Source organism: Chenopodium quinoa, unplaced genomic scaffold (assembly GCF_001683475.1).
Source record: "Chenopodium quinoa cultivar QQ74 unplaced genomic scaffold, ASM168347v1, whole genome shotgun sequence".
Lineage (NCBI taxonomy): Eukaryota > Viridiplantae > Streptophyta > Magnoliopsida > Caryophyllales > Amaranthaceae > Chenopodium > Chenopodium quinoa.
In genome coordinates this window covers 1,606,529-1,633,157 of record NW_018744626.1, presented here as the reverse complement: position 1 = coordinate 1,633,157, position 26,629 = coordinate 1,606,529, and the positions used below count along the sequence as shown (strand labels likewise).

The 26,629-nt window shown below is 34.9% G+C and overlaps 1 protein-coding gene across 4 annotated transcripts in view; it reads right to left on the bottom strand.

Moving 5' to 3' along the window:
- Nucleotides 1-361: 361 nt before the first annotated feature.
- The window catches only part of LOC110700390 (serine/threonine-protein kinase ATM-like), a 48,260-nt gene continuing 21,992 nt past the window's right edge, over nt 362-26,629 (bottom strand). Inside the window, exons 30-79 of one of the 4 annotated variants that reach the window (XM_021877929.1) lie at nt 26,480-26,599; nt 26,053-26,238; nt 25,391-25,512; nt 25,229-25,298; nt 24,948-25,075; nt 24,686-24,827; nt 23,505-23,645; nt 22,633-22,731; nt 22,476-22,522; nt 21,130-21,319; nt 20,833-21,054; nt 20,589-20,660; nt 20,361-20,430; nt 19,685-19,802; nt 19,453-19,576; nt 19,187-19,330; nt 18,944-19,027; nt 16,624-16,671; nt 16,423-16,527; nt 16,211-16,297; nt 14,727-15,035; nt 14,493-14,608; nt 13,305-13,371; nt 13,138-13,212; nt 12,712-12,831; nt 11,811-11,975; nt 11,630-11,728; nt 10,559-10,710; nt 10,275-10,476; nt 10,146-10,193; nt 9,958-10,041; nt 9,384-9,467; nt 8,395-8,475; nt 7,536-7,625; nt 6,407-6,469; nt 6,015-6,155; nt 5,785-5,841; nt 5,607-5,666; nt 5,352-5,446; nt 5,138-5,246; nt 4,327-4,416; nt 4,052-4,131; nt 3,895-3,973; nt 3,753-3,799; nt 3,583-3,682; nt 2,631-2,762; nt 2,398-2,532; nt 2,246-2,311; nt 1,201-1,344; nt 362-700 (exon numbers count right to left, since the gene is read on the bottom strand). In XM_021877929.1, coding sequence (XP_021733621.1) covers nt 623-700; nt 1,201-1,344; nt 2,246-2,311; nt 2,398-2,532; nt 2,631-2,762; nt 3,583-3,682; nt 3,753-3,799; nt 3,895-3,973; nt 4,052-4,131; nt 4,327-4,416; nt 5,138-5,246; nt 5,352-5,446; nt 5,607-5,666; nt 5,785-5,841; nt 6,015-6,155; nt 6,407-6,469; nt 7,536-7,625; nt 8,395-8,475; nt 9,384-9,467; nt 9,958-10,041; nt 10,146-10,193; nt 10,275-10,476; nt 10,559-10,710; nt 11,630-11,728; nt 11,811-11,975; nt 12,712-12,831; nt 13,138-13,212; nt 13,305-13,371; nt 14,493-14,608; nt 14,727-15,035; nt 16,211-16,297; nt 16,423-16,527; nt 16,624-16,671; nt 18,944-19,027; nt 19,187-19,330; nt 19,453-19,576; nt 19,685-19,802; nt 20,361-20,430; nt 20,589-20,660; nt 20,833-21,054; nt 21,130-21,319; nt 22,476-22,522; nt 22,633-22,731; nt 23,505-23,645; nt 24,686-24,827; nt 24,948-25,075; nt 25,229-25,298; nt 25,391-25,512; nt 26,053-26,238; nt 26,480-26,599 — 5,487 coding nt within the window. In that variant the 3' untranslated portion in view covers nt 362-622. Of the gene's footprint in view, nt 701-1,200; nt 1,345-2,245; nt 2,312-2,397; nt 2,533-2,630; nt 2,763-3,582; nt 3,683-3,752; nt 3,800-3,894; nt 3,974-4,051; nt 4,132-4,326; nt 4,417-5,137; nt 5,269-5,351; nt 5,447-5,606; nt 5,693-5,784; nt 5,842-6,014; nt 6,156-6,406; nt 6,470-7,535; nt 7,626-8,394; nt 8,476-9,383; nt 9,468-9,957; nt 10,042-10,145; nt 10,194-10,274; nt 10,477-10,558; nt 10,711-11,629; nt 11,729-11,810; nt 11,976-12,711; nt 12,832-13,137; nt 13,213-13,304; nt 13,372-14,492; nt 14,609-14,726; nt 15,036-16,210; nt 16,298-16,422; nt 16,528-16,623; nt 16,672-18,943; nt 19,028-19,186; nt 19,331-19,452; nt 19,577-19,684; nt 19,803-20,360; nt 20,431-20,588; nt 20,661-20,832; nt 21,055-21,129; nt 21,320-22,475; nt 22,523-22,632; nt 22,732-23,504; nt 23,646-24,685; nt 24,828-24,947; nt 25,076-25,228; nt 25,299-25,390; nt 25,513-26,052; nt 26,239-26,479; nt 26,600-26,629 lie in introns of those variants that run through there. The other 3 variants (XR_002507202.1, XR_002507203.1, XM_021877930.1) reach the window with 3 other exon arrangements.

Genomic DNA, 26,629 nt, shown 5'->3' with positions numbered 1-26,629 from the left:
GCAGCTCCAACCATCTAGAATATTCCTTTTTATCATGGAAGATTCACATTTTTTATATGTACAGTACATTGGAGCGTCAAACTCACGGTTCATGAAGATCATTTGATACTAAAATGAAGGTAAAAGGGTCGAATGTCCAATAAAAAGGTTTGTCATAAGTAAAGTTTAATTATGCTGTATTTTAATCTCATTAACCAAATAAATATTTCTTTTTAATTTGACAGCTTAACTTAGATGTGCAACAATTTTTTTTTTTTTTTTTTGCCCTATAAAATATCATGTTACAGAACAAACATTGCAAGGCTATATTAGAATTTTAGAATTGAGGATGTCTAAAGTTACAAAGGCAAGGACAACGTTCTTGAAGAAACTAACTTTGATTACTATGCATTCATTTACATATCAGATACAAGATTTGTACACAAAACTGAATGAGCCGCACTGTACAATTCTCGAACACAACACCTTGATATACTCATATACATATAGTCATGTACAGCCTCAATATGGACACATTCGAGTATTCGACAACAAAGGATATACAGAGAAAGGAAAAAACAGAGAAGGGAGAGAGCATAAGACCAACTATACAGAGAATTTTGAGGGCTAATTACTTGTTTCTTCACATCCATGCACCCCATCCAGGGAACATGTTGCATAACCTCTCTGGGTCAATCGCATCCTGTATCAGCTGTTGAACCTAAAACACAGACGCAAAATGTTAAAATTTCTAATAGACATAACCATCTTCAAATGACTGTAAACAGTCATCTGCGAGGCAGGTATCACGTATATATAAACTACATTAACTGAGGCTTGAGCATAAGGCATGATGCAATTTAACTTGTAGGTTTCTGATGAACTGTATCAATTTAGCAATACTTTTGTCAGTGAGCTAATGAACCCCACTAATTGATTTCACAATTGGTTACAAAACAGAAAATGGTATTATACTTATAAAAGCACAAAAAATTAAAAACAAAAATCCTGCTTGGTGATGTTCTTGTACTAGCCTTTGATTTGTTAGTGGAAGTTCAGCATTAAGGATATAATAGTATGGACTTCATATAAAAGAATAAGACAAACAAAGGAAAGACTGAGAATATGGAGGAAAGACTGAAAGATTGGGCTCGACAGTGGATGGATGTAAATATACTTGATTATCGATCTACATTGTCAATTATTACCAACTCAATTTACCTGTCCATGCACACTTCTCATTTCACCATCCTCATATCCATCTAGTTTTTGTTTAACACGCATCAGTGCACGTGCAGCATCCTTATTCCCCTCGCATTCATCTTGCGAGTCTTCCCAGCTAGTCTCTAAATCTTCAACTGTTTCCTGCCAAAGGCAAAATACATGATGGATGAGCATCACTTTCACGTTGTAAACACTGATGCACAAATTCATTTCTAATTTATCAATATTTTTCATTTATTTATACTTCAGCACATGCTTGCGCAAAGGGGAAAAATAAATATATAAAAGGTTACTTTATACAAAGTATAAAGGATTTCTACGATACAATACGTTAAGATAAGATTCACAAAAGATGATAGCTTATGTTACATGTGGTCTCTGTCTGAGACTCTGAGTGTTAGCTAGACCAGAAATAGCAGCCAGTTACCTCATGTCCACTCGACATCAGGCATAGTTCCCACCCAGGAGGCCAGAACACCCAGGATACAGTCTAAGGTATTTAGGGAGTGAGCACATCTGTGATGAACACTGTTTTTAGGGGGGGGGGGTTCTTAAAATGGTCTTTTTTAGAGCCGGTAAAAATGATCCATGCCCAATTACTCAATTTAAACTTGTCCCAAACAATTATAACCAGAATTTGATGCAAACTGATGATAGTTTAAAAATGACATGATCCTTATTAAAACGCCTAATATTTGACTAATGGTTTACGATAACCTAATTGACAAAAGACTGGAATGTTTGATCACCCCAGATAAGACCAGAATCAGACAAATTGAATTAAGCCCAGCATGACGACTCTGAAGTCTGAACGACCCTCTTGCCAGGTCGTCCTTATCAACTGATGCGTGTTATTCATTTTTTTTTTTTTTTTTTTTTTTGGGTCATTTTCAAAAACTTAATAATTGCACTAGCAAGTGTGATCTTGATGTCACGAAACTATCTATTGCACGTTTAACTTAGTTGTGGAAAGTTGAAAGCTACTATTACTATTCCTCACTTAGTTTTGGACTGCTTTCTTGATTTGCATAAGAGAAATTACCTTTTGCCTCTGTAGTGCCTTCAGTGGAGATAGAGCCCATTTATAAAGAGGATCGTGAATGAAAACCTGGATGGTGATAACAAGGTAACTATAAAATACTAAATTGCTTATTAAAATCCGTGAAGACAAGAGAATTTATGAGTTGGCAGTACTTCAATGATAGTCAGGAGAGCTTCTTTATTTGTTCGCATCACGGAAAGTGTTTCCTCACAACATCTTCTGAAAACACCTTCAACTCCAGTGACGCCCATCCCATCTATGATGTCTCGTGTAAGCCTGAATGGTACCTGGAAAAGATAGATGAACTCACACAATCAAGCAGAGAATTGTAACACAGGTAACACCATACTAATGAAAAAAAAGGCAATGGAATTCATAGACAAACCCTCTCTGGTGTTTTAAGCATCAAGCCCTGTTCAAAAGCTACACCAAGATCAATATGAACAACTTCTGCAGTAGCCTGATCAATTAATATATTCATAGAATGTCGATCCCCCAGTCCAACTATGTAGCCTACCTATAAAAGAGAAACTTTGTGAGCATTGGAAATTCTCTATAGAAGATAAAACTCACTGTTTGCAGCTGAAGCAATTAGCAGCCTAGATTGTTAATAATACACTCAAGTATGTAAACGAAGAGAAAACTTAAGGTGTACTGCAGCACTTGCAAGCGAAAGAATCTCCTTAATCTTTTAATTGGTCTGGTGGAAGTTTACCCTAGAAAGTATATAGAAATTTCATAACTACAGGTATTTTGAAGCCAATCAGGTCAATGCAGTTAAGAGGTTGATTGAACATATAATAACTATTTTTATCAGCAACTCCACTGGTAGGGCCCAGGGTTAAAACAAAAATCTTGGTGCGTACATGTTTTCATCCAATGATGTCACCTTCATTTCAACTCTGTTGGAATCTTTTGAGAATTTTTCCATTTCAATTGATTTTCATTAAGGTTTGAAGCCAAGGCCCAACTAAAGATAGTTACTACGATGGCTTAAGTTATCTATACGGTAACGATTTATGTGGATTAGAAAAAGAGGTTAATTTTTCTACTACAATCAGATGATCTGAAAGAGTTCATCTTCACTGATACAAAAGAGCTATAGACCCCCTTGTTGAAGAAAGCAATTAAACATGACATGAAAGAGGGTATCAAGAATATTAGGCCATGATTGTAGCTTTGCAATGATCGTAGCTTTGCAGTAAAGGAAATTTTAAATTTGATTTGATTGATAGGTAGCTAATAGATTATCTCTTGTTGATTTTCCATGACTTTTTATCAACTAATCAATTTATTTTAAATGCCAAAACGAGAAATTGGAATCCTCAATTCCTCACCATTGAGCTGGCTGCCACACTCCGAGTGTAAGCCAATCTTTTCTCAAACCAATCAGCTGGCTGCAAAAATCTTTCCAGAAAGAAGAAATGCATGACAGGCCTGTAATAATCATCACATCAGCCAGATAGAGCCCCAATTTCTAAGCGGATTATCTGAAGGTGACCAGTACCTGAAATTTTCAGACACTTCCTGAAATGCCTTGCGCTTGTCTTTCACCTATGAGAATCAATTACATAGATTTAATCAAGATGTTCAACTTTTGAAAGTTGAAACTGGAGGAAAACTTAGAATAGGATGCAAAAAAGACTTACATTCATCATGTGCTCCCGACATTTAGAAAATGACCAATCTCCTGCACCATAGCGCCCATGTGCACCTCCATTACGTGAGCTGACCAGCAATAAACATTTGAGTACCATAACTCAAAACATACATGGAGTAGGATAATCTATTGCACATCAAACTTACCTTCCTATAAGATATTCACCCAGGGGAAGAGTACCATCTACCCACTCAATAATACCCGCACTAGGAGTAAAAGGGATAACCTGCACAGCCCTCCCAATATTAGTCAAAGAGAACCTCATCTTAAACTTTTGCACTTACGGATACCAGTAAGCCAGATACTTCGCCAACTACATTCAACTTTTAGTCATTTTATGAGCTAAATCACCTTCATGAAGAGACTCACTATGATATCATTGATTTTGAGAAGAAGAAACATTAGAATATAAGGTACATACCTTGTATGTGCGTACTCCTAATTTTCTTTTCCACGTGTCTTGATTATTATGTAAAAATGTGTTGACCAAGCCAAAAAATTGCTCCATGACCTGTTAGCCACAGAAAAAATGATGTCTAACAATAAAAACCAAATAAATATATAAACACAGGAATAAGAATTGTAGCAAGTAAATGATATCTGCAGCAGAAACTTCAGATTCCATGATTAGTATCAAAGATTGCTTCAGCAAGGTTTGCCAATATATATGTTTCTGGAACTGAAAAAATTTCAAGACAAAATGCTCCTAATTAAACAGGAGATTGTTTTTAATCAAATTACAACATCGAAGAGGAGAGATAAAAGGATAATTAGTTATTATATATTATGTTCTTCTTTTAACAGGAAATTATATACTTTGTAAGTACTTGCCAAAAGCTCATCACAATTTTGCAAAATTAGAAAACAACCACACAATAAAGGACTATGAGAAATAACTTGGTATTTCCCTGAAAGAACCGAAAATTTAAAGATTTTCAGTCCAACATTATCTTCATCTTTATCTACACAAAATCCCAAATTATTTTTTGAGAAAGTAGCCTGGAAGTCAGGAACAATGTTACAATGACATAAAAGACAATGTCAGGGAAAGCATATGCTAAATGATAAGAGATGAGGACAGAGCATCATCACATGCAAACAATTATGAACGAAAAAGAAAATCAAATAGACAAATCAAGACTTAAGAAGCAGATAAGATAACAATAAATTACGAGTGAAAGATGTACAAAAAGATGAGATAAAGAACTGAAACTTCAGGTTAAACAAAATACCGCATCTTGTCTCAGATCATCATTTCCAGATTTTGCCAATTGCCTATATATTTTACCATCAGAACCATAGCACTCAACCACTTTTGGAGCATTGATACCATTCATCACTCTACACAAGGCAAGTTCATCAACTAAATGATTATACACATTGCTCAAATACTGATCAGAAGTAACAGGAACAACAAACTTGAGATTTAAAGTTCATTGAACATACACAACAGAATCACCCAATCCTTTGAAGTAGGGAAACGTCCCTTCACTATATTGACAACTACGGTCAACAGAGACATTGGATGTCAACACTGGTACCTGAAATTCCGCGTAGCAGATTTATTATTAAGCAAACCTATAACCACATAAAGTGCTAAGACTATGATATTTACTGTATGCAACCAAGGATTAAGGTATTGGTATTGTTTCTTCAAAAAAAAAAAAAAAAAAAATCATGGTATTGACTAATTGAACATACAAGTTCAAGTTCCCGGACACTTCGAATGTCTCTTGGAAGGCCAACCTTCCTGTTGGTATCCTGTTAACAAAGTAAGATATAAAAACCTACCATTACAATTTATATTCAGATTGTTAGAAGGCTCAAAAAATTCAAGGGTTTAAATCTAGGATATCAAAGGGGAAGAAGAAGAACTAACCTCTCTCCTTGTCTCTAACTCGGCTAGTCTAATATAAATCTCCACCAGTTGTTTCATCTACGTGACACATAATAACCACATAGATCATCAAAACAGCAGGTCATTATTGTATAGTGGCCATCAACATAATTGTACTTTAATCAAACCTTGGAGCTCAAACCAAACTGGCAACTTGAAAGGGCCAACAACAAAATGGTCGCCTACATTACTTAATTATAGTACATGTTTACCTGTCTAATAACGTTCCCATGATGTGCAAGTAACTCTTTCAAAAGATTTTCTGCGGCAACCTTTTTATCTACATCAACCACATACGAGTTTCTACTACGTTGTTTGTCCTTTATCCGGTCACCATTTGCAAGAGCCAAAAGCTGATTCCAAGAGATAAATGATGCAGTGGTGAGGTGAAGGGAAAAAAAAAAAAAGTGATCACCTTAAGTGGAAATTATAGAACCCCCTCCCCCTCCCTATTCCCCCCCTCCAAAAAAAAAAAAAAAGAAAAAAAGAGGAATATGAAATTGAGAATATGCTATGAAATGGAAAGGCTGAAAACAACATTGCCCTTTTCCCTGAACCTATATAATATCATTACAGAGAATACTGGATACAAAATACAATATACCTGCAGTAAGGTGTGATATGGGTGCTCAATGGCCATTTTCTTCACTAGTGAAGCCAAAGCAAACTGCATGATTTATTAGGTAGTCAGTCAGCTATATCGTAAAAAGAGCTTTCGCATCAAGAATTTATTAAGCCAAATTGTATTTGGATTTTGAACAGAAGCATATACTTAGACAGTTAGACTTAACTTGAACAGGAGACTGTTCTAATTCTAAACAATGCTGCGCGCGAAGTGTAAGATAAGTGAAAATAGAATCTACAAATCTATTAATCCTTATATATAATGAAACTAAGAGCATAGCAGAAGTTTCTATCAAATCACATCCACCATCGCCATAACTATCTTACACTCTACTCTGCCCTCTCTCTTCTGCAGATTTAAACAGCTAACATTACTCTCTCTCTCTTTAGAAATAGACTCTCTTGAATAAAGTTATCAGGATAAATAGACACTCTTGAACAAAGTTATCAATAGAAAGACCGGCTACTTTAGAAAGAATAAGGGATGCTACTGCAAGAGTAGCATCACTAATAACATGCGGTAACCCCAACGATGCCATTAATGGAACTAACTCAACTGAGGCCTTTTCTGTGATTATGATTGCAGCTGACTTTTTCTATGCACGTTGAAAATACAAGTCTCTCCAAAGGTTGGGTTGTTTTGTTTTGCAAAGAATCATTCTCTCTTTATGATGCTCAACCCTAGTACGGCGGGCATGGTTCAAACTTACAAGTCTCTAGAGGTGATCAAGATGGGCCGGGCTTTTGGCGGGCTATGGACATGCATTTTAAACATTTTTATCTAATACTTTTGGCTGGTCCAAAATGGCCCAAAAGCCCGGTCTAAATATATGGGTTTTGGACTTATTTGGGCAAACATTTTCAGTCCAAACCCTGCCCGGCCCAATTTAGTGAGACGATTTTTAATTCTTCGACTCGCCCTTTGATCATCTCTACAAAGATGCTTTCCCTTGAAGTGTTCAAATCTCTAAATTAATCTAAGATATCAAATATCCTCACATCATAGGTCTCTCCAGGACTTGTGGCATCAATTATACAAAAATCTATCTGCAAAAGCCAAAAAACTAGTAGACAGTGTTGTTGCTGCTGAAGTATACATTCTGGTATACCTGAAAGCTATGGGGACCTTGAACTTCTTTTGTGCTGCCCATCCTAGATGCAATCTGGTAGACAAGTGGTATAAATTTGTACGACTGAACCTACAAACATGAATTTCAAAATTAACAAATATGATTGCAAATTATGACAGATTAAAATTACAGAATAATAGTCCTGTGGAAACTGAAATACAAAATCAAAAAGCTGGCAGTCAATCACAATGCACATGAATCATGACAAGAATGGATACACAACGACGCAAAATGAAACTGTCTTTCTTGATATCACTTTCACTCCGTGTAGGCTTTCTATCTCCAGGTAGCATTGAGTATAGGGGATGGGATGATTTCAGTTGAGCATAAATACAGATAAGGCTTTTAGGATTTGCTTGGAGATGAAGCAAAAGGGCCTAGTAAGAGGAGAGATTAGGTAATAAGAGAAAGCCAATAAAACATCATGATTTGAAACAATCCATTTTACAGACAAGTAGCCATCTCAGATCATTTTTGTATTTGTTCCCTCTAATTTTCTATGGGTTAATTAATATTTACTGTGACAGCCTATCGATAGATAATAAAATGAAAACTAATGATTCTAATACATTTTGAATTAACCTTTTGAGTTCCAGATATTCATTGGAGAATTCTAAATTGTTTTCAGAAAAAAACTGGCAAAGCACAAGTCTAGATCCCTCATGATTACACTATTTGCAGGCCTTGGAACTTAGGAAGAGAGGGCACAAACTGGAATACCAGACAGAAGAAATGATTTGATGTCAAACAATCAAACATTCACTTGTATAACATCGAGCTTCTAAGCACTGACATATGATTAATACACTAATTTTGCTTTGCAACAACATTTACATACCTCATTAACAGTGTTAACCATTGCCTTAATAACATTTTGCCTAGAAGAGAGGCCAAACCAGATTGAAACAAGTCGGAATACCTGAAATAATGGTAGAAACTAGATAAATTACTGCTAACGCAGGAGTCAATCAGGCATACGAGAAAAGAATAAAGTGTGCGCCTCGACACAACATGCCAGCAACTATATAAATAATTTTGTAATAATTAGAGGCTAGATAATGATTAAGATATAATTATAACTAAAATTTGGGTCACAATTGAATTATTTGTATCTTTAAATTCATTTAGCAGATATAATTTCTACATCATATCATAGATTCATTTAAAATGTATTTAGAAACAAGATTTATTTATGGTATATTTACTTAACAAATCTTAATTACAGGATCAAACTTTCAAAAGAATAGAAAAACAATGAGACCATATAAATTGAATTATATTAATCCCTTCGTCCCATAATGATGTGTTCATTTCTCACTTTGCACGAGAAATAAGGAAAAGAAAGATCCCTTTGTTTGCATTGAATGACAAGTACATGTGCTACTACTTTGTTATAGTACAATTTTTGGTACATGTGAAATGGTGCAAATGGAAAAATGTGAAATGGTGCAAAAATCCAATAACATGTCAACAACTTTGTTATAGTACAATTTTTGGTACAAAAGGGTAGTACAAGATTTTTAAGGGTATAATTGTCTAAAACCACATGACAAAAATGAAAGGATTCACAAATGGGCAAAAACTTTTGGGACACCCGAAAAGGAGTACATGGACATCTTTATGGGACGGAGGGAGTATCATTTATATATAAAATTTATGCAGATAGCATTTAAGAAAGTATATTTATCTTTTGTTCTAATTTTATCACTGGCAAGCTCCAGCATCGGAAATTCCTATAGGGTTTGACATGTATGTTTATCACAAAAGAAGAGAAGAATAGAAAAGTCCAAGCATTAAGTACCAGAGCACAACAAATTGAAAACTAACCACTCTGACATCGTATTTTTCCCCTAAGATGAGGCAATGTTTATATCCATCAAGTGCCAGGTTCAAAAATTTATCTCTGTCATCCTGAAACATAAAATAAAAATGTCTCAGAAGCTGGATATTGAGAATGAATCACACTTTCTATACAAATGTTTATGCTTATAAAGGCGGAAACAAAATTACTACAGAAGATTAAATGGCGGAATTCATAGTTACAACCACCTGTTATATGGCTGATGAAGTACAAGTACAACAGTGAAAATATTTGTAGAACTTTCACATTAGACAAGAGTGTACGTACTTTTCCTTTCATCTCATTGCTATTGTCAATACATCCATTTTTTTCTACCAAGTTACATCATCAAATTGCACTTAACAAGAGTGTTTGATGTGCTCTAATGGAAAGTATTTTAGCTCGAAATGAGTTGTTAATCACATTCAATATTAAATTCCATATATCCTTAAGCTCTGACTATAAGCATGGAATTAATACAGCATGTACATGTTATGACAGCATACAGCATTTAGTGACAAAGAAGAAACAAAAATCTGAAAATTTCCGGTTACAACATACCTGTAATTTTTCAGCAACCTCAGTGTCCAAAGCAAGTTGCTTTTGCAAATCCTGTATTTTTAGTGAATAGTCTGTTTTCTCCCCCTATACAGCAGAAAAAATAAGTGTTGAGGAAAGGGATAATGAACGATTATACTCTATATTTATCATCTATATGTACAATAGACCAGTAAACAGTGCTAACTTGCCTTTGTTGAACTCCTGAATCTCTTAATGAGAGCGTCCAATTCCATTTTCTGCATTAAGATAAATTTCACGAGTTAATTCACTTTGCTTGGTATATTGCATTCTAAGTTCTAACAAGATTAAATTAGTACCTTGTGTTTCCTTAAACGCAAACCAGCTTGCCATTCGCTGGAATTCAGCCTGTCTTCATGACTTCTAAATAGTGCATCTGCATAATGTGCAAGATGGAAATGTGCCTGGCATTTTTTGTCCACAGATTTCCTGTTGAAAGCTTTGAGCTCCTCAGCAAATGTCACAGCACGCTTCAAGTACTTTTCCAATATTGTCCTTGAGCTGCATCCAGTTCAACTATAAGTTGCCTACAGTATAGAAAATGTTCATATACAGGAGATACATGCATGATATTATGACCGACTTGCTAGATCGAGTTTCTGCAAGCCACTTGCCAACCAAACGATGTACATCTGATGCATCTTCATTTGATTGGTTCTCTTCTGCAATATATTTTGCAAGGTTGATAGCCATCTCTTGCCGACCTTGTGCTCTCAGAAGTTTGGCCTCTTCAAGCTGCAAACACAATTGTAGGTAATGACCTTTCAGGTTTCAATGACACCTTAGATTTTTGGTATCAGACTCCACGCTGTTCCCGAATGTAACCTTGTGACATAGTGTTACCATATTCTTTGAAGTTACTGATCAAGTAATTATTACTGATATTTTTAAAAGCTTTATATGTTTAAAGTGAAGAGAACAAGGCCTAATAATAGCATAAAAAGGCCATTAAGTGCTTCTGGAGAAACACAATTAAATGCTTGTCATCATTCCTCTCGAAAACATCTCTCTCAATGGTTAAAATTCTATTATTAACAGCTTCATAATGCTTCTTGACGTCACCTAATGCTTACTAGCTCCTGTGAAGCTTGCCATGTTCACTTAAAGAGGTCAGCTAGAAGTTTGTGGGCAATCAATTTTCCCATGTTTTGGTTTATAAAATAATGATATACTCTATTAACATTTTTTTCTCCCATACCCAGGAAATATATTTTCTTATTTTGCCCATAATCATAGAATTCCCACTGCCCTGTGTCCCTCGTACTCAGTGTATCTCTGGCAAATTCTCATATTTTTGAACTAATAAGAACAAGCACATCATTCTTGCCTGGCAATACAACTATCCATATTCCAAAAGTTAAGCTGATATATGGTTAGGTCCTGATCAGGAAAAGTGTCTCTATAGCAATTTCTCAGCACAAGCGGTAACTGGTAAGTTTAGAAATGAACCAGCCCAACCTACATACTGTTGAAGAAGTGAAGGGTTTAATTTCCAAATTTTTTTTTGAGTTACTGCATCTAATAAATAGTCAACAGTTTGTCTCCCCCCCCCCCCTTCCTTTCTTGGCAAATTCTAAACTGATACGGTGTTTTTTCTTCTTTCAAATCACATTTAACACTTCAGTTTAATAAAAGAGTAAATTAAACTTTTTACCCTGCCATGCCAGTACAAACTTGTATTTTGGCCACCCAATTCCATGCACATGAATTTGAATTCATGTAAAGATGCAGCAGCTTGAGAGAACATAGTACCCTATCAATAAATAAATTGTTAGTAAACAAATTGACAAAAAATCCTGACAAGAAAACATAGTATTTTAATTAACGAGTAAAACCTTGCGAAGAACAGATGAAGATTGCAGAAGATGCTGAACTGTACAATCCTTACAACCCAAAATTTGGAGCAGGACTTTTCTGAATGCTACAAATGGCTCTAACAAGTTCATGTGCAGTTGTGTCTGCTTCACAATGTACTTCCACTGTGCATTCAGACTTGATAGCTACATTATAAGATAGAAAAGTGTGATCACCAGTTTTATGACCATATATATGACTACAAACCAGTTGGAAAAAGATCCCCCTTTTCTTACAAAGAAATTATGTAAGTTAAAAATGCTCCTCCAAAAGTATGCTACTCCCTCCGCCAGTTTTCATTCTTTATGCTTTGACTAATATCTTCAACTTTTTAGTACTTTGAGTTTAAAAATTCACTATTATAAATATCAAAATTATATCATGTGGGATCTTGTTAGATACGGCTTGAAATGAATTTTCTAAATATCAATTTTCCAAAATTTTTACTCATATCATATTGAATAAATACGCGGTCAAAGAGGAGCATTAGAGACCGTTGACTCCAAAGCGTAGAGAATAAAAAGTGACGGAGAGAATAGTTTACACTGAGTGTCCTAATATGAAGGCATTGCTGGACTTGCAAGTCATAGTAGCTATAATGCTATGAGGATGAAGACTGTGGGGGTATAGAGGAGAAAGAACCTAGTTGATGTATCAAGGCAAAGCATTACATTTACGGGATAATATGTTTAAATGAAAATGATTGTTTTTAATCCATCTAAATTCTTTCATTCACACTTCTCATGGATAGACGAGAAGCTATAATAACAATTGTCTTCAGGAATATCTTACTACAAAGAACTGACGGTGAGTATAACACACACATTAACCTTTTTGTCTGAGAGAGAACCAAAAAATGAACAATAAGATAGCCTCAAGTACCTCATCCAGCACTGGAAAAGTGGGTTCAGAAAGCACATTACACTTATCTTGCCAGGAACTTGTACTGTTACACATTGGTCTCCATCTCAAATCCCATGTCATGCCCAGATGATCAAGGATCTGCATAGTGTGAATAGGGAATACATATATTAGGGTCTATCCAATTCTCCTCTTCAACTACTAATGAAAAAAAAAACGGAATTTTAACTCTGAGATGTGCACAACTTAGTTAAAGTTTCACAGCAATACGAGGCTAAACCTTTGAAGCAAAATTGGGTTAAAAGAAGATAAACAACAGTGGAAATATTGGAAATGGAAAGAAAGATGAGCATCAAATAACTAAGGTATATACCACTTGGCATTGTAACTGCTGTTCTATGATGTGCAGCCCCTAAAACAGTAAATTAACTTTACCAGAGCATATACCTGTAGTTTAACTATTGTCGAGTAGATGTACTCTGTGCTCTCCTCACTTGCATGATAAAGAGACAATGCAAGCTCCTAATCACATAAAATCGTAAGTGAGTTGCCTATGTTCCTATATTACATTAATATGCTGCCTGTCATAACAGAAAATCAGACATAATTATGACCTGTTTGGAATCCTTCAGTTCTTTAAAATATTCACGGGAATCCCCTTCTTGCAATGCCCTTAAACAGCTGATCATATAAAGTAGAGGCACAATATTAATCAAGAGAATGAAAACTCTTACTCTTTGTTTGCAAATCAGGGCACCCCATCAGTATATATAGGATACGGTTGTGCAAATCTTACATTCCAGAGTCTGTTGGGTTAAAATGTAGCTACAACAAACACATGTACATCGAAAGAATAATTGAGCGGCAAGTGGGTGTGTATGTTCAATGATGAGTGTGTGCATGTGTGGAAGGGTGCACAACTGAATACATCAAAAAGAGAAATCCATATGGCATGCATTAATTGCATTGATGAGCAGAAAGATTGTTGATATTAATAATAAGGAAAAAGGAATAAAAAAATTTCAAATATTCATTTAACTTTTTAGTTAGGTGGAAAGAACCAAAGTAAAAAAAATCTTAAGATAATAAATATGTATACCTAGAACTTTATCAGAAATAATATGTGCTTATAGAGGGGCCTGAGTTAGGCTTTTAAAGAGTGCTGCCTAGACGAATCCTTGTACCAAACAAAAAAGTCTCACTGGGAAGGCAATCCTATTTTGTACAAACTGAAATACATTGTTCTCATGGTACCCCTTTGAACTGTTCATATTTCCCCTACAAAAAGTTCAATTGCTCACGGAGCGCTTCTCTTTCATCCATCAGCCCATCAATTTTTTTTGAACTGCTCAGTCATGTACTAATCGGACGATGCTAAGTTGCGGTGCACGAAGCACACTGACTTTAAAGCAAGAAGATTGAAGACAGAAACAGGGGCTGAGTTCAAGTAGGAACTCAAATACACAATTATACCCAGAGAATAGAGATTTTGTTGCTTGGATGAAGTTGCAAGAGACATGCCAAAAGGGCTCTATTAGCTACTATATGAAGGAATATTCAGCAATAATGTTGGACATCCAATACATGAATGAGGACTGTTTGTTCAACTTCATTAACAGTTTGAATAAATCGGCGCAAAAAGAGATTATGAGTACCAGCAAAACATGGTGAAGCCCAAATCCAAGTGTACCATGTGAAAAGTAATAATCATTGGGTATCAATTAGCCAAAAACTAGACAGGTGTCATATAGAATATTCAAGTACCTTCACATTCATTATCAGGTTTGATGAAAAGTAGTTACCTATGCAGGTTTTGATTGAAACGGTCACTTCTAGTAAACTGGTTTGAAGCTATTGAAGTGTCTCCTATGTTAAACATAGAGAAGTCCCAGTTGCCAGAACGCCAAGCAGCCTCATACTACATATAATTAAAAGAGGCAAATCAATTAAAAGAGTTAGCATTAATAAGCATAATGAGAGAACAACTTTAAAAACAATCTCAAAGCTCATCAAGTTCCTTCATATAATCAGACAACCTGCAGTTCCACAAACTCCAAATCATGTTGGAATTCCCCTCTACAAGAAGCCAACCCTTGACAATACAAATCAAGTGTATGGGCACACCCGATTTGTTGCAGAGATTTAATGACCCCTTTGTATGGCTTTCTTCGCTTCACCCCTAATTCTGCTTCCGATAAAGACACACAAGAAGTTGCCCTACAGCTTTCATCAGTTGAGTACTTTGGATAATTCTCCAATGACTCTAGCCTCACTTGCAAATCATAATATTTGAGAGCCTTGCTCCAGTTGCCCTCATGTTCGAAGGTCAGAATTTGAGAGGTCAGCTTCACAAAATCCCACAACAGGAAATATTTATCAGTTCTACATATGAGCTAATTGCACTCTTTCATCAGTATTTGAAATTTACATTGAAGGCAGGGTGGCAGAGAGATTAAACTAGAATTCAGATAATCAAAAAGCATTTCATCATAGCAATTTCTTCAATTTCTACCAGTATATATCTTGGATTCTTGGATAAAGGTAAGGCCAAAGTTTTGTGAGAATTGTGACAAAGCTTCTTATAAAGATAATGAGCATTCTCCTTCTAATCTTAGAATAGATGCATATGTTGAGCAATATACTCCCTTCAGTTGAAGATAAGTGCAATTTTAGGATTACTGCCCAAATCTAAGACATAATATGAGAGGTTGGAAAGGACATATCTCCCATATTCAATCAGGTCAGTTTTTTTTTTTTTTTTTGGGGGGGGGGGGGGGGAGACATGCTATGAGATTTTGTTTGAGGTTGAATACATAAATCTCTTGGAAAATATAAACTAATTTGAACTACAGAAAAAGATCCTAAAACACAGGCCCTGTACTCTTCAACTAAATAATATCACTGCAGTAAAAAAAGAATGTCTTGATCAGAACAAATCAGTTTAGAATCAGTAAAGCAGTACATGTCATACAGTTGAAGATCAGTAAAAATTAGCTCTGATCAATAAAATCCAGTTTTATTCAGCAGAAATCAGTTTATTCTGTAGAGCTTTTTTTCAGTTCAGTATAAATCAGGTGAAGAGAACAGGGCCTTACATCTGAATGGAAGAAATAATGTATAGCATACCTTTTAGTATGTACGAGCTATAATATATACTAACACAATAAGCAAATGAGGCACTAGTCATATAATATAATTATAATTCTGACAAATGGATGAAAAATTTTGCACTAAAGATTAGTGGAAGATCATCAGTTGCCTCCAACGATTCGCTTGAGAAACCTATAATCTAGCATGATACTAATACAGCTCAAGCTATTTAATTAATAACAATGCTCTAAACAAAAGGCAACATTCTTTGCAGTACAAACATTTTCAGAATTAACAAGCTCAGTTATAAAGTTTCCAAAATTAGAAGAAAAAAAAAAACTATCAAAGGCTGCAGCATGCTGTGCTTCCTTCAAACCAAATACAACTCAAAGACAGAGACTTTATGCAACCATGTACTTTGTCAACAGACCTTGTGGGATTGAATAATTCCATATAAACCGTCAGGTTCATTTATCCATGTGAGAGCTGAGAGAAGTAGTTCAATATGTTTGGGCAACTGCATGTCAAAATATTAAAGAGGTTAACATTAAAGAATTCTTTCTCATCCCTTTTTTTTTTTTATATCTAATTCATGCATTTCACAGCAAAACTTAAAGCAGTATCTCTATAACATTCACTCACTGTTTCAACATGGGAAAAGTCAGGCTTTCCAAGTGTAAGGTTCTTGAAATGGTCTTCACACCAGTGCTCAACATACAGCATAGCGGTAAAGTAAGACCCGCAGAGCTGTTTTTTATCAGCAATATTAGCTAGGAGAAATATTAAAAAAATAATAATAAAGAAACTGAAAAGGCTTCTGTAAATTGCTGTATTGGTACTCACAATTGCTGACTTCGCCACGGTAAGGTAATCAACATTGAGCCAGTATACCTACCAATATCAAGAACAATACCTCTCAACACGAAATCAAGGGAATGACGACATAATAATCATCTAGCATGATCACTTTCCCCACTTTTTCTTTTGTTCTTTCTATTATTCAAATCGAAATACAACTAACATTATCGATACTATTTGTTTCTACCATAACCATTATTACAAGTAATGGTTTATTGGTTTAGTACTTCTAATCAGATAAACAATTATCCACAAGTACACAACGCACCAGTGGATACATCAGTTCTTTAGTGAACCAATTTGAATTTTCTAAGGCCATTATGTATCAGTTTACAATAGTCAATACGATCCATAAGAAGCCAAAACAGACGTTTTCATCCTTCACCCGGTATGAATCCAAGCCCTGGCTTTCCAGCAATTAATAACCATATGACTAATGAGAAATGCATGCCATGTGGGGTTGTCCACTATAGCCTTATCAACCTATATAAAAATAGACTACATATTTTCAATGGGCAAACATAACAGCAATCATGGTCTCCTCAGGACCTTCCCAAACTCTCTCATGACCAAAACAGAATCCATTTAGGGGAGGGAGGGGTTTCTTTGACCATTGATGAGTCTATTTTATATATATTTTTATCCCCCGTCCCAGTCATATTTGTGCTTATTTGAGCTATGGAGAGCAATTTTTATTACTAATATACATTTTCTGGAGTTTATTACTAATATACATTTTCTAGTGTTTTTGTAGAATTGATATTATTTTGTTAAAATTTGCAGATTTATCACAGCTTATTGAGCCACTGCGAAGATATTGGAGTTAGATTGAAATTTATGACCGGATATTTTAAGCCCAAAGCCTAATTAGAGAGATTTAGTCCGACGATTAAGGGTTCGATTAAGCAAAAGAGGTCCAAAGTTCCCACGCGAAATACGGACCAAGCAGGTGAAGAAACTTGGGCTAACAAACTCTAAAAGACCAAGTCTAAGAACAAAAGGGAAATGTAGGTTTGAAGCCCAGCTCGTAGCTCCAGCTAACGGGGCCCGATCAGGCGGCCCAATGCCCGATCGGATAAAAAAGATGCAAGCATGTTATTAAGTCAGTTTAATGATTTTCGGGCCCATTATTGGTACATAGGCTGATTTGGGAGGATATCTTCATTTGTCAGCTTTCTTCAACTATTGGGCCTACTGCTATGGGTTGTTGTTGCTGATTTGGGTTTTGTTTAGTCGGTTTTTATTGTTTAGTGGGATTAGAAGTTGATTAGGAGTCAAACTCCTATTTCCTTTCTTATTAAAGGAGGCTTTTACGTAGGTATATTAAGCTTTGTTTTAGGTTAGGTAGTTTTAGCTTTTGTTCTTTTATAAGTTTAATTAATTTTTCATTAGTAATATTCTTTTAGTTTTCATTAGTTAGATTTCGTAACTTTTCTTATGCTTTTATTTTATTTAATTTACTGCGTTCACATTAGTTTTATTATATTTTTCTAATTATTCTTATTTTAATTGCTTTGATTAGTTTAGATTTAATTATGTGTGAGTAGTTTACTATCTAGGGCCTTTGGGATCCATGAATAATATCAAGGGATGATTTATTATTATTGATTATTAATGTTTTGGGTTAATTTCTTATTGATTGTTATAATGTTATGCAATTAGATTAGCATTGGTTTAATTGTATGATTTATGCAATATTGATTCGAGATTCGATATATGAGAATTGATGTTTAGGCTTAGTTTCAATAGGCAGGTTAATTTATAAATGGTTAAGTCAAGATTCAAGTGATGCAATTTAATTCCGCTAGATTAATTCTGTGATTGTAATACGTAGCGAAAGCCCTTTAGAATCTGATTAATGTATGCATTAACAATTTATTATTGTCTTTCATCTCGGAGTATTATTTATTGGTGAACCTATGCACTATATATTATTGATATTCTCTTAGTCTTATTGCTTAGTTTAATCAATTCCCTTACTTTAATTCACATAGAATCATTTTTTTTACTTGATAATTTAGATTATAATAATTAATTAAGAATAAAAGAATATTGTTTCCATGTAAATTTGACCCTACTTCTTTATCTATTTTAGTTAGTGGTTTTAGGAATTACTTTTGATTAGGTGATACGACTAGATCCTGTCAACCATTCTAACCAGAAAGGCAAACGACACTTAAGTTAAAATTATAATTTATAATTCTGACAAAATCTTGGATAAAACTAAGTCAACATACTCCAATGTCCATCAACATCTTCACCAAAAATAAAATAAAAAAATTGTCCATCAACATGTATCCCGTACCTTATGCCACGATGCGGTGGATGATCCTTGGGCCTTCATAGATGCCCGTGATTTTGCACCTTGTGCAGAAGAAGACCGAGAAGCCTACATGACATCAAATACTTGCTACATGAAGATGCCAAAATTAAACACTCAAACATATTCTCTTTCACCACCCTCCTTTGATGGTTGTCCACTAAAAAGTTTTTTTTTTTTTGGGGGGGGGGGTAATCAAATAAACAAGGAGTTAAGTTAAAAGTTCACCTTTGAATTTTCTTGTTTATTAGATATTGAACCTGTACTGGCTCTCTCCATCACATGACACAGTCGTAATTCATTTAATACTTCCAACATCGCCTGAATAGACTTGGTTAGCTTATTCGTCTCAACAAGTATATGCTGCTCCACCTGCACGTTCAGTTGGAGATTATTGTAGTTTAAACAAAGTACAGATATTGGAGAGGCCTAGCCCTACTGGCTTAGAAGTGGCCTTTAACACAAACACATGCTTTAGTGAATGAATAGGAAACCTTGACAGAGATAAGATGGCAAAAATCAGTTGCCAAATCCTTTCTTCCAGCCAGATTGATCATGATACTTGGCAGTAAAAGTTCAGCAATTTCAGCCTTTAGCAACACAATATCTTGACATAACCTGCCAGCAATCAACTCATATAAAATGACTTAAAGCCAAATATACAGTACCACAGGTCATTGTTTTGGGTAAATTCAAGCCTTAGACATTGAAGGCCCAGAAAATTACCTAAGGGTGATATCACTGCAGTGACCAATCAGTGAGTAAACAAGTGGACATATCCAGGAGTCAAACGTTTTGTCACTTGTTTTCCATAGTGATGACTCCTCTAACGATTTTCCTTCAGCTAGTAATTTCACATAAATAACAAACAAGCTTTAGAGTGCAAATTAATAAATAAAATAGTATCATAAAAAAGAAAAAAAATATAGCATCATAGATCAAAAAATATGGTGCTAACTATAATCTACCAGATTCTAACATATGCAGCAGAACAGCAGAAAGTGCAAATAATAAGAAACGCAACCTTATCCATCGTCACTACTCACTGTTCAATAAGTAGGCTGGGATCTTAAGAATTACTCAATTGGGAGGCTCAAGGAAATTGGGAAAATCTTGTCCACGTTCTATGTACTTCTCTTTTCCGCCAATAGTATCTATTCTCTTTTTTTGTAAAAAAAGTAAAAGAAGGCCCACCACGAGTGAAGCGTACAAGTAAAGAACATGTAACCACACAGCCAGAAAATAAATGATAACATATTTCGTTTTCTAGGTTAATATTTAGATGCATCAGATAATCAATCAATATATTTAGCACGATCCCTATATGCATTCATTAACAATCTACAAGTAGATGATTTAAGAGGTATATGCTTCATAGGAGGAGCTTAGATCAAAAGCCTACCAGTAAACTTCTTTTGCAGATCCAATAATATGCTCTCTACCAGTTGCATATTGAATCCCTTCGAATGAACCTACAGCCCAATATAACAAAATATAATAATCGTAAGCTCTGTACACTATTATCTGACATATGAACTTAATCAGTGTTTCAACTTAAGACCAGAGTCCATATAAACTAGTACAAATTTAATCAGACATTAAACCAAACAAGTTTTAGCACTGCACTAACCTCAATAAGAGACCTTTCATAAGACTCAAAAGATCCTAAAATTCTATTGCCTCTTTCTGTTGAAAGTAAACCCTGAATAAAGAAAAAGAACTTGATAAACTTATAAGATTCAAATGGACCAACAATACATCTTGTAAACAATCAATTATCCGGATCAAAACTTGGAGGGCAAGTGAAAAAGATGAAACAACAGATTATATACAGCTAAACCATATGTCAATCAAGAGATGACTGATAAACTTACACGGAGAGTTCTAGATGATAAATCAACTATTTTCACTGAATCATCCATCAAATATTTCTTCAAATTCCTTATTAGGACAATCAACAGTTCTTCAGATGTGACAGCATCCAACTCAAAATTCATTACAGTGGCATAGTTTCCATCAGATGCTCCACAAACATGTACATGGCGTAAGTTACCAGGTAGATGGAAAACCACCGAACGTGGATCTCCAATTCCAACCTAAAAGCAGGGGGGGAAAAAACATAAAATCCAGATCAGCCAAAAAACAGTATGAAGCTAAACCAACCAGAATACCTTAGAAATCAGATCGGACACCAATGCCCGAGCATCTGCATCCTGTGAACCGCATATCCGAACAAGTGACCAGACAGCTTGTACAATCTCTAGGTCAGATTGCCAACAATTATCTACAGATTTGCTTCCACCATTCTCCTCGACACAGAAGCTCTCCCCACCTAGTAGCTTCCTGTGAAATGCTTGGAGACTACAAGTATTTCAAACAATTTGAAATTAGCACGGATTGCAGTGTAACTAACTCCACTGTTATTTCCCTTTCTTTTACTCCCCTACCATCAACTATAGATATCAGTCAAGCAACATACAAAAATCATTCCTAATCAGACACAAGGATATCAAACTTGGCTGGACTTCAGATTAATTACGGAGTATTTCAAACATGACATTACAATCTTTCCTCTGGACATAATTCATGTCACGACATCTGATAGCATTTGAAAAATCTAAGTGTCAAAACAGAACAGATGATTTCACTCTAACAACAGACATGGCTTAAGAACCAATTAGACCAAGTTGTTACTAGAATACAATATTCTGCCAAATATGTTAACGGAAATTTAGTGGAAACAGAAATATATAGTATTTCCATACAATTATAGTACATCCTCATGATTTTTATCTTCAGATCACCAGCATTTGTTATTTGAGATACAGTGCTCACCAACATTGTACATTGCAACAATATTTTAAACATAGTTTAAAATGCTCATAATAATGAAGGTTAAACTGCAGTGCTTGTATTCAAATTTCATCACTTGTAAAATATTAAAGAGTGTTTTTCAGAAATTTCACAAGATTTCACACAAATAATGAGTTGAAGAGGTTGCGTAAAAATGCAAGAATCTGATTACACTAAACATACAAGCCAATTCTTTATATGATTCTCTAGCAATCCTAAAAAAAATTAAAAAAAATAAAAAATAATAATAATAATAATAATAATAATATAGATATATGTACTTATGATATAGTTTAGGGTTTTCTTGTTTTCTAAAAGTTACAGGGTTCAAAAAAATATTGGCTATCCACTATGTTACTTAGAATCTATATTTCATCTCAAGTACTAGCATCAAATTTTCAGACTCCGACATAAGTATGGACACTCAGCACCTTATTCTGGGCCAATCTTTAAAAAGTATAAATAACAGAATTGCCAAGTTTGTAGCCTTTGCTAAAAGAAAGAGGATGCTTATCATCTCATACATTTGAGTCCATGGGTTAAATCTCTTTGGCAGTTTCCTCTTTTTTAAATAAAGAAGTTGGAGAAGTCTATCACTTTGACGTGCACGCACACATACACATGACAGCTAAAGAAAAGCCAATATATACAAGATAAAGCATACCTCCATAGAAGTAATCTAGGTGGAAGATGGCAAGATCTCTTTACAAACTGCAATAAAATACGTCAAACCAGTGAGTAGTAAACCAAGAAGTTGAATGCATGAGCATGAAGAAAATCATAGAGACCAACATATTTAAAGAGCAGAAGGCAGATTGTACCTTCAAAAAGTGATCTCTTGGTGAGTAATCTTTGCATAATTCAAGATGGAAAGTCCTAATCCTGTCAAAGATCTCTAGCTCGGGGAATGGTTCAAATTCCTAGAAAAAGGGGGGGGGACCAAAACCAAAAAGTTAAAGGGAATTTATTCTAACTTTATGTTCATTAAAGGAGAAGAAAAGACACAGAACTTGTTTTTTTTTTCTTTTAAATATTCTTATCAATACTTGGCCATGCTATAAAAGTCCTCATAAATAACAATACACAATACGAAAGCAGGGGGCATCATGGTATTAGATCTCAGCCGCATCACCTCATTGTTAAGCCACAGTTAAGCTGCAAGGCCTGCAACATCCGCATTCAATCCACATTGCCCACAAAAGTGGTTACGTGACTGTTACCGCATTTGTGACCACATCCGATTTAAAACCATGGGGATTATAATTCACAACAACAATGATATATAATTATAGATGCTTCAGCCAAGAGCTTTCTACCTCCTACCTTATGGCAGGCCACTGCCCTTCATTGAAAGATAGAGAAACAGAAAACATGCTATGAACAACAAGTTTACAAGAGACACACATTTCACATCCTTGCTCCTTAAGACCTTAGTGTAATGATATAAACTCTGTCAGAACACTCTTCATGTTTTTTGCATACTTTTTCCAAAGAGTACCAAATAGCCAAAGATCACAAAAACCAGCAATTTGCAGGCACCCCAGTTAACCATCAGATTATCACAGTAACTTCCCCCCCCCCCAACAACAACAACAACAAACACCCCTACCAACAGAAAGCAATATTTTAAAAACCCAAAAAAGAAGAGGAAAACACCAAATAAAGCTACAATGTTGGGGGGAAAAAGCCTTACTCTAATGTAATCATGCAGAGATGGATCAGAATCCACTGTCAGAAGGTGAAGCAACGACAATACTTGGGATGAAGGAGTACAAGAATTATCTGTATTAGACCCCAAGGGTATGCAACAGGCAACCAATTTTGACACCAGAAACTGCAGAGAACCAAGAGATGCATCAAGCTACATAAGCTTCTGATACCACTAGAATTTGGGTTAAGATATGCAATATATTGAATATTAAAATAATAATAATAATAATAAATAAACAAAGGCAATCTTCAAACAAGTTAAAACAGCAAAAGCCCAATTGAGAATTTGTATTAAACATCACCACAATAAACCAATGAACAATCATAACATAAATTTCCCTTCACCTTATTTGGTCTTATGCCTCCAGGATATTTATGACTGTGTGAGTATCAGTTAGCAAACACATTTTGCCATTAGTTTCTAATCCTACAGAATTTGTTGTCCTCATGTGATGTACAGATATAGTTTCTAGGAGAAAGGATGAGTCAGATTTATTACAAATCTTTAAAAAGGAAACCATACTTGGAATGTGACTCCAAGACTGAACCTATGTTATTTGAACTCTTCATTTCGCCTTAAGTACCCGTTTCGGATCCTCATTGATACTCAGACATGGATAGGACACTTCGACACTTTATTTTGGGCTAAAATCAAAGAAATATTTCACAAGATAACCAGGTCAGCCAATTGGACACATATTTGGGTTGGACATGGGTATCCAAGTCCAAGTAACATAGGTCCAAGCGCTTATGAATTCTTAAAATCTGAAAGAGATTTTAAACCAAATGATGCACAATACTCTCAAAAGTCAAAAGGCGTATTCCTCTTATTCCATTTTAATCCTTGGACAAAACAAGCAACCCAGACAAGTCAAGACACCAACCCAACACATGAACACCACAATAACCCTGGTACAGAGGACATCAGTTGTAACAAGCTTCTGTAAAGAAGCCATGAAATTAAACGATTTTAACATCAAAGACTCGATCTCTACAAAATGTGAAAAGCACAATCTTCGACAAAGAGCCTAGTCAGTAAGTTTGTTTCAATCATATAGCAACTTAACATGAATAAATGCTTATGTGTTAAACTTCTTGCTTCTGGAAACAAGTCAAACACATTAATTAAAATTTTAAAATAAAAAAAAAAAAAAAGATGGAAACCTGCAGTTGTTCTCCAAGAATGTGAGTAGTCTCTCTGGAGGGATTAGTCTTAAACATTTTGAGCAAAATGGAAATCATATGACAACATTGATCTTGTAAAGCTGGAGAACTGATTAATTGACCGATCAAATTGAACAGGTAACTGAAAAATCAAAAGCAAAAACAAGATTTGTCAGACAAAATTCCAGAAGAGAAGATTCTAAATCAGGATTCTAACAGATAGAATGAATATAAAAAAATGATAAGGTCCATAAGAACTTGCCATGATGTGCTCGGAACTGCTACTCTATGGCCAAGGATACTAATAAGCACCTCGATTCCAGCTAAACGGTGTGACCTATGTCTTCCATGAACTGCGGCAGTTACTTTGTAATGCAACTCTACCAAAAGCTGCAAATTTGGCAATAGCAGTCAGACAGAAAAGCCTTATTACCTGGATATATTGCACTTGTCTGAAGTGTGTTAAGTAAATATTAACCAACAGATGCATCTCTTACCATCAAATAAAGGAAACTTTCAAAATAGAAATGAAAGAGGAAATACCATGAATACTCTATCAGGACGAAAAACATTAATCTTATCAACAACACCCTCAATTGAAGAATGATTATCACTGCAATAACCAGATATGTTTTAACTTAAAAATATAAACAAAAAACAAACAAAAAAAGAACAAACAAAACTAACTCAAATAGGATATCTTACAGCTCCATAAAACCATCAACTACAGTCCGTACTGCAAGTTCAACAACCTTTCTGGAAAACAGAGGAACCATAGTGTCTGATGCAGAGGAAGCAAGACTGAGGATTTGACAAACTATAGTAACCTGTAGGTATAAGTTCAGCACCACTTTAAAACATCAATATTTTCAATTATTTCTATCACATTACAAAAATAAAGTAGAAAAGAAATACTTCCTCCATTTCAAATTAGATGACACGTTTTGACTTTTGACACTATTCATAAACTTTGTTTTGACTAACATTTGTGATTTACAGATACATAAAAAACATAGCCATGTTGAATCTTGTTAGATTTCCTTCAATGTATACTTAATTGAAATCTTGTTATTTTTTTAATTTTTATTTTGCCTTCTATAACCACTTGAGAGATAGTATTAGGTGGAAATGGAAATTTAGAAGAAAAATAGACAATTTAGGGATAATCTTGAGTGACCATGGGAATGAACATATAGTTTCTTTTAAAATTTACATGTAATTCATTCCCATTACCATTGTTTATAATTAGTTACCAAACAGGGCATAAGAGTAATTTCTAAAGCACTGATGAAAACTACAAGTATGGCAAAACAATTCAAATCACTAAAAATACAAGATAAGCAAACTTGCAAAAACAACATTCAAACCATGTGTTTCTTTATTAGCATGTCTCTCTCATCCTCAGAAATCTCAGCAAAGTGCAGAATTTTGCTCTGAAGTGCAGCGGAACCCTTTTCCCAGCCAGCCATTTTGCTGCAATACAACACCATACAGATAGAAAAGACTGGGACAAAGTGACTTCTAACCAATAAAGGTACAGATTGCCTGGTAAGCTGCTTACACAAAGAAAGTGATGTTAGACAAAGAAGTGAAAAAATATCACAAAAATAATAATATATTCTAATCAAACAAAGCCAACCCTAAATAACAAGGGAAGGGATGGAAAGTGTCAGAAGCTCAAAGGATAGTTTCATCATGAGTGTCCTAAAGCTTTTGGAACTGAAGGAGGTACCCCAGACAAACAGAAAAGAAAAGTGTACCACAAGGAAAAAAAGTTAGGGATAGGTTAGTTACCTCAGCTAAACATTGTAGGTTGGCGCTATCACCATGCAAGACAAGGGCAGGTAGAAGCCACGGACAACAAAAAAGTAGAAAATGATTTTGCTCAATATCTAAACCAAAAAGATCCATTATCTGCAAAGATAGATTTTTAAAGTTAGAAAG